We start from the raw sequence: 7,754 nt of genomic DNA, 5'->3' as shown, positions 1-7,754 counted from the left end.
CTTCCTCTCCCCTCTTTTTATAAAGGCTGGCAGTTGGTGGCTGATAGTCCATAGAACAATTAGCATTTTGTTCTAAATGGGGCTAATTTTAGAGGGGGGCCGTGTTGGGGGGGTGAGTCTTCTTCGAGAGTCAGAACTTCACTTTGACTCTCGAAAGCTCCTACCGCCCCCTCCCCCCAAAAAAAATCTTGTTGGACTCTTAAGGTGCTCCTGGATTCAAATCTGGCTGTTTACCATGAAGACTGTTGGAGGATTTTATTGTCACTTCTGTTTACTGTCAAATTATGTTTCTTGGCGATTCCCGAGATGCCGCATTTCTGTATGTGGCTCTCCCAGCACAGGAAAAGCAGAGCCGAGCCAGTATTTCAAGGCCATCAAGCTGACCGGCATCACAGCCTCTCGTTGTCCCACACACCTCAAGGTTTTCAGTCCTTTCCCAAGAGGTTCATCTGGGGTCATCTGCCCACCACCACCCCCTTCCTCAGGGCACCAAGACCTGGAAAGTGGACCATTCTTCAGAGCGATGAGCTCATGTGCTGGTGGCCACCTGCCCAGCCTCGCCTCGCAAGAAGACACTGGATTTTGCTGGTATTATTATCCTAACCGGTTGCAACGGGTAGGGCTACAGGGGATGTCTGAGACCTTTCCAAGAGAAATCTAATAATGCAGTAAATAAGATCGGAGGCAAGGGAACGGCAGGGAAGCCCCGTGATGGATGGGCTAGGATCCCACAGAGGCAGTCCTTTCACACCGAAAGCCGAAGGCCTGCCTTTAGAATAAGAAAGACCTCCTGAGATTTCATCGGAGCTCACGCAAGAGGGGGAGCAGCACCCCTTGCACCAAGCGGGACTGCGGCTGGGTCCTGAGCCAAGTGCCAAATGGCCGGGGTCCAAGGCCGAGGGCTCAGAGAGGGCCTCGAAATGCCAAGGAGGCTTTGCCGCAGTTCAAGATAAAGGTGGTGATGGATGCAGAAAGTAACCCTCTTTAGCACTTCCAGCCCATGATGTAGGGGCTGCCTCTTATCTCCTTGCAGGCACAAGCCGAGAAGTCACTCAGCCAAAGAAAATCCCTCTGGTAGGAGACCAAGTACATCTGCTTCATCACACACACAAAACAGCAGGCTCGCCTGGAGGGGGCAGGAGGGGGAGGGATGGCAGCTGCTGGAGGCAGAAAGGCAAGGCAGCCCCCCCCCCAAATCTTAACCTCCCACCACGCAATTCTGTAGCACAAGACACCTGACAAAACGGTGAAAACAGTCAGTTCCACCAGACACTGGGTGTGTTCAGACGGGGGCTTTATATCGGTTAGGGTGCCGGTTCCAACCGTTGTACTCACCGGCGTTCAGACGGGGCACATCTGCCTCCTGTCCCTAACCGGTGTAAAGCCCTTTACACCGTTACACTCTGCCACCAGGTCCCAAGTGGTGGTATACTGAGTGCAACCAAAGGGGCCTGGGGGCCACTGCCGCATGTCTCCCCCTCTGCACAACCGCTCCCTTGGCAAGGAAGGCGCTTCCTTGGGTCACGTCACATTTCAGAGTCCCCAGCCCCGTTTTTACTCTCCACCTCAGCCTTGGCACATCCAGGTTGCTCACACCTCACGGCCACTGCCTTCCAGCAAAGTTCACACCAGCAGAGACCAGGCAAAATTCTTTGGCTGGTCCAGCTGAGCTCCACGTTTGATTGACCTGAAGGATTCATCTTGGTAAGCACCTGAAAGTGCGTGTAGAGACCAGGGTTCCCTCTCAGCTGAGTTAGTGTGAGCTAGCTCACAGCTTTTTAGCCTCCAGCTCACACATTTTTGTCTTAGCTCAGGAAGGATGGCTCCGGAGCAAACTAATTTATGCAGTAGACAAATCGCTCAGTCACAACTTTGAGGCCAGCAGCTCACAAAGTTGAATTTTTGCTCACAAGACTCCACCGCTTAGAGGGAGCATTGGTGATGACATCACTGCCCCCACCCTTTCCCACCACAGCCGTGCCAAGCAGCTTCTCTGCCAGTGTGGAAAAGCCACAGCAGACCCAGGACAGCCAAGAGGAAGCGCTGCACACAATGGAGCATAACCTGCGGAATTCACTGCCACAAGATATAAAAGGCCGTTAGCTTAGTCCAGGGCTTTTCTTTCTTTCTTTTTGAAAAAGAGGTGCCAGAACTCTCAAGAGGGAAGTGAAGTTTTCAGTCTGTATGCTGAAAAGTCATGAACTTTTAAACATTTTTAAAAGAATTTTGTTGGAAGAGGTTCTGGAACTCTGTTCCAGCCTGTTCCCCCAGAAAAAAGCCCTGACTTAGTCTGGTTTAATGAAGGATTAGGCAAATTAATGGAAGTCTCTCCATGGCCTTTTATTTATTTATTTATTTTATTAATTTAATTTATACCCCGCCCTCCCCGCGAGCAGGCTCAGGGCGGCTTACATAATCGCTCTATAATGACCACCAATTCACATAAAACAATTTAAAATTTCAAATACAATATACCAACATTATCTAAGACCGGAGCCTCTGTGTTCAGAAGTAGGGCTGAATATCAGATACTGGGGGAAACACTCCCCCCCCCACCCCCGAGTTCCCTCTTTTGAAATCAAATGCTGCTGTTTTGGACTCTAGGAGTAACTTTTCATTGACATGAATGCTGAACTTAATAGGACTGTGGTCACGGTGCCCAACTGGCGCGACAACCTCGACATCTCTCTCTAGGTCTTGAGATCCAAGCCCAAGCCCCTACTCCTATGGTTGGCTCTGCGACCAACTGTTCCAGCGCACAGTCATTTATGATGTCTATGAATCTCATTTCTCGAGCACATCACTCGAGCACATGTTTACCCAGCCCATGTGAGGGTAGCTGAAGTCTCCCAGCAACTCACCATTATCTGCTTTAGGCACCTCCCTTATTTTCTTCTCCATCTCAACAACAGCTTCGCGGGTTTGATCAGCTGGGCAATTGTACACACACACACCCCTTGAAAATGTGCTATTTCCACCCAGGATGATCCTGTCAGGGAGTTCATTCCCCTAATGTTTTCTAGTTTATTTGACTCTATGCATGCTCTCTTTGATGCACAACGCACCTACGCACCTCCCCCAACACGTCCCTCCTTGTCCTGTTTACGGAGCTTACACCCAGGGATGACCGTATCCCACTGGCTTCCCCCTTCCCACCATGCTTCCGAAACACTCACTATATCTAAATTGTCATTTAGCGCCAACCACTCCAGCTCCCCCATCTTTGCTCTAGAGCATCACCAGGCGGTTTGGATAAAGATGTAGAGAGCTGAATATCATCAGCATATTGATAACTGTCAATTCCAAAACCACAGATGGTTTCGCCTAAGAGCTTTACATAGAGACTGAATAGCACAGGGGATGTGACTGAGCCCTCAGGAACTACACAAGGCAAGTTGTACACTCATGACAACTGTTCTCCAATGCCAACCCATAATGAACAGCTTAAACCAGTTCAAAGGGCTTCCCTTAATCCTACCTCCAACCATCTCAACAAGATGGCATGGTCTACCATATCAAAGGACGTTGATAAATCCTGCAACAGCAACAAAGAGACACAGCCCCCTCTGTATTCAAATGGAGAGCACCAACCAAAGCCAACAGTGCCATCTCCATCCCACGGCCTGGCCTGAAGCTACACTGGAAGGGGTTTCCTGCAGAAGAGTCATCCGGGAAGACCTGAAGGTGTTCTGCAATGGTTCTACCAATATTGCCTAGGAATGAAATGAGGGACCGATATGGCAGATGGCCATCTATGCTGCCATGATGTTTATGGGCTGGGGTTCATTTGCTTGACCTGTGTACCAGCCGCTGCTGCATTCCTTCTTTGCTCCTGTAATGCTTTATTATCACTGACCTTGTAGATTGCCGGTGTAGTGTCTGGGCATCATGTAACCATGGGATCACTTTCAATTCCCAGCTTCGCTCTAACGGCCTGGGGCCCCTTCTCCCACGTGCGGGAGCCAGGCCTATTGGCCTATGGATGGGGGGAAGTGCATACGAATACCCTATATCCCATTGTGCTTGCAGAAACATCACCATTCTTAACAGCGACCATGTTACTGCATCTATAGCTCTGCAATAAAGTATAACCTTTCGGACTAGCATGTACTCAGTTGTTGGCTGTGGAACCTGACAGCAATGCTGATTCCGTGAACTTAGGCAGATCATGAGAGGGAGGGTAGAAAAAGTTGTATCAGTGCTTAGTTCTTGTGGCCCTTTCAGGGAAATGCTGATCGCCCCTTTGGGGTCCAGAAGCAATTTTTTCCAGGCCAGTTTGGCCAGGGATCCTGGAGGGTTTTTGTCATCTTCTGGGCATGGAACATGGGTGACTGGGGGTGTGGGGGGAAGGTATTTGTGAATTTCCTGCATTGTTCAGAGGGCTGGACTAGATGACCTTAGAGGTCCCTCTATGATCCTTACAAAATTCCAGCAATTTATCTTTTCACTTTATTTATACCTTGCCTTTCTCTCCAATAGGGACCCCAAACAGCATGCACTGCCATTATACCCTCACAATCCTATTAGGCCGGTTAGGCTGAGCGCAAGTCACTGGGCCAAGACCATTCAGCAAGCTTCCATGGCAGAGTGGGGAGTCGAACCTGGGTCTGCCAGACCCCAACCCCACACTGTGAACACGACCACCAGACCACGACCCAAATGGGCCAGGTTCCAGAGGGCAAGAGGCAGCCTTCTGAGACCCCAAGATTCCGCTGACAGCCATTATGGTAAACAGATCAAAATGATCCATAAATGGGACGGACAGAATACCAAACATTTCTGGTGTCTCATTTGTATGACAACAAGCATCCTAATCAGAAGATATCTGGAAGATTTCCTGAGCCAAAAAAACAACAACATTTACTAGAGCTCCACAGCTGATCTTCAGATCCTGCGAATTTCCAGACTCCGATGCTGGAGTCAAGCAAGGACTCTTCAAGTCCCAGCCTCTCCAGGACCCCCACCGAGGCCAAAGGGGCCTGGGGGCCACTGCCGCATGTCTCCCCCTCTGCACAACCGCTCCCTTGGCAAGGAAGGCGCTTCCTTGGGTCACGTCACATTTCAGAGTCCCCAGCCCCGTTTTTACTCTCCACCTCAGCCTTGGCACATCCAGGTTGCTCACACCTCACGGCCACTGCCTTCCAGCAAAGTTCACACCAGCAGAGACCAGGCAAAATTCTTTGGCTGGTCCAGATGAGCTCCACATTTGATTGACCTGAAGGATTCTTGGTAAGAACCTGAAAGTGCGTTTAGAGACCAGTGTTCCCTCTAAGCTGAGTTAGTGTGAGCTAGCTCACAGCTTTTTAGCCTCCAGCTCACACATTTTTGTCTTAGCTCAGGAAGGATGGCTCCAGAGCAAACTATTCTCGAGCACATCACTTGAGCACATGTTTACCTAGCCCATGTGAGGGTAGCTGAAGTCACCCAGCAACTCACCATTATCTGCTTTAGGCACCTCCCTTATTACGGTTAGTTAAGCAATGAACAGATGACTGCCTATTTTAATGACTGAGGAAAGGCGACCTGAGTCAGGATTGCTTTATTGATGGACATCAGGGACTCACCGATATGGCAGATGGCCATCTATGCTGCCATGATGTTTATGGGCTGGGGTTCATTTGCTTGACCTGTGTACCAGCCGCTGCTGTATTCCTTCTTTGCTCCTGTAATGCTTTATTATCACTGATCTTGTAGATTGCCAGTGTAGTGTCTGGACATCATGTAACCATGGGATCGCTTTCAATTCCCAGCTTCGCTCTAACGGCCTGGGGCCCCTTCTCCCACGCGCGGGAGCCAGGCCTATTGGCCTATGGATGGGGGGAAATGCATACGAATACCCTATATCCCATTGTGCTTGTAGAAACATCACCATTCTTAACAGTGACCATGTTACTGCATCTATAGCTCTGCAATAAAGTATAACCTTTCGGACAAGCGTGTACTCAGTTGTTGGCTGTGGAACCTGACATCTGACAGCAATACTGATTCCGTGAACTTAGGCAGATCATGAGAGGGAGGGTAGAAAAAGTTGTATCAGTGCTTAGTTCTTGTGGCCCTTTCATTTCCCACTCAGGGAAATGCTGATCGCCCCTTTGGGGTCCAGAAGCAATTTTTTCCAGGCCAGTTTGGCCAGGGATCCTGGAGGGTTTTTGTCATCTTCTGGGCATGGAACATGGGTGACTGGGGGTGTGGGGGGAAGGTATTTGTGAATTTCCTGCATTGTTCAGAGGGCTGGACTAGATGACCTTAGAGGTCCCTCTATGATCCTTACAAAATTCCAGCAATTTATCTTTTCACTTTATTTATACCTTGCCTTCCTCTCCAATAGGGACCCCAAACAGCTTGCACTGTACTCTCTTCCATTATACCCTCACAATCCTATTAGGCCGGTTAGGCTGAGCGCAAGTCACTGGGCCAAGACCACTCAGCAAGCTTCCTTGGCAGAGTGGGGAGTCGAACCTGGGTCTGCCAGACCCCAACCCCACACTGTGAACATGACCACCAGACCACGACCCAAATGGGCCAGGTTCCAGAGGGCAAGAGGCAGCCTTCTGAGACCCCAAGATTCCGCTGACAGCCATTATGGTAAACAGATCAAAATGATCCATAAATGGGCCAGACAGAATACCAAACATTTCTGGTGTCTCATTTGTATGACAACAAGCATCCTAATCAGAAGATATCTGGAAGATTTCCTGAGCCAAAAACCCCCCAAAACCCTTTGCTAAAAGTGCCACAGCTGATCTTCAGATCTTGCGAATTTCCAGACTCCAATGCTGGAGTCAAGCAAGGACTCTTCAAGAACTGAGCTGGGCACAAACCTGTGGATGCAACGGCAGCCGAGGCGGACGATTCCTGTGCTGCCATCGAGGCCACCTCACAGGTCTTCCAAGGAGTCCTCTACCATTTCAGAGAAAAAAGCCACTTGGAACCAGGGCCCCTTTCAGACAGCCTCTTTGTAATCTGTTTTAGTAGCAGGTTGCTAATGGTTTTTTGTGGGTCAGTTCAGACACAACTGTTTCAGCAACCGGCTGCTGACAGATTTTATTTACCTGTTCATATAAAGCCACTTACGTCCTGTTGGCAAAGCGGGGCTGAGCCGTTTTTGAGGAAACCTGCTTTCTTCCATTTTCATCTCTCCTCCGTTACGCTTCTGAATCGCTGTGGTATGCTGTTTAGCGTGTCCACAGTGCTCCCAACAATGCCGCTTCCCCTTGCCTTCCCCCCCCCCCAAAATGGTTTAGGTTGAGTGCTACAGCACCACTGAGATGTCTCGACTCCACTGAGAGACTATACTCGCTTAGCGCTACAGCTTAGAGCATTTAAGGGGGAAAGGTGAGGAAGATCGCGTGGCAAAAAAGAGGGGGGGGAGCAATGCAGTTTGAAATGGCCACAGCACTTCAGAAGGGGCTCATTAACGGGATGAAGTTTGCTGTATGAAACTCCCGTCCCCATACCAAATTACTCGGAACTGGGCCAACAATGGATAACATCCAGTTTAGAATGGCAATGTGAAAGGGGCCCAGTACGTGTGAGACCTGCGTTCAAATCCCACGCCCACTGTGGACTCCACACTACCTCGCCTCAGCCCTGCATCCGAACGGAAAGGGGCAATCAAGCGGGTGCCTCAGATGGGGATTCCAAGGTAAGGACAGAACAGGAGTTAATGTTGTATATGCCATTAAAGGTCTATTGATTAATTGATTGATTGACAGAACAGGAGTAGCCGACACACTGGCAGAAGATTAACTAGC

The 7,754-nt window shown here is 49.6% G+C and overlaps 1 protein-coding gene across 1 annotated transcript in view; it reads right to left on the bottom strand.

The window, feature by feature from the left end:
- Nucleotides 1-3,221, bottom strand: part of VAV2 (vav guanine nucleotide exchange factor 2) — a 289,301-nt gene extending 286,080 nt beyond the window's left edge. The window contains exon 1 of the mRNA XM_015406735.1: nucleotides 3,177-3,221. Coding sequence (XP_015262221.1) covers nucleotides 3,177-3,221 — 45 coding nt within the window. The remainder of the gene's footprint in view (nucleotides 1-3,176) is intronic.
- Nucleotides 3,222-7,754: the final 4,533 nt, after the last annotated feature.

The sequence above is a fragment of the Gekko japonicus genome, unplaced genomic scaffold (genome assembly GCF_001447785.1).
Source record: "Gekko japonicus isolate JY-2015 unplaced genomic scaffold, Gekko_japonicus_V1.1 scaffold427, whole genome shotgun sequence".
Lineage (NCBI taxonomy): Eukaryota > Metazoa > Chordata > Lepidosauria > Squamata > Gekkonidae > Gekko > Gekko japonicus.
Note: the sequence above shows the minus strand (reverse complement) of the source record. Positions and strands in the feature narration are given on the sequence as shown.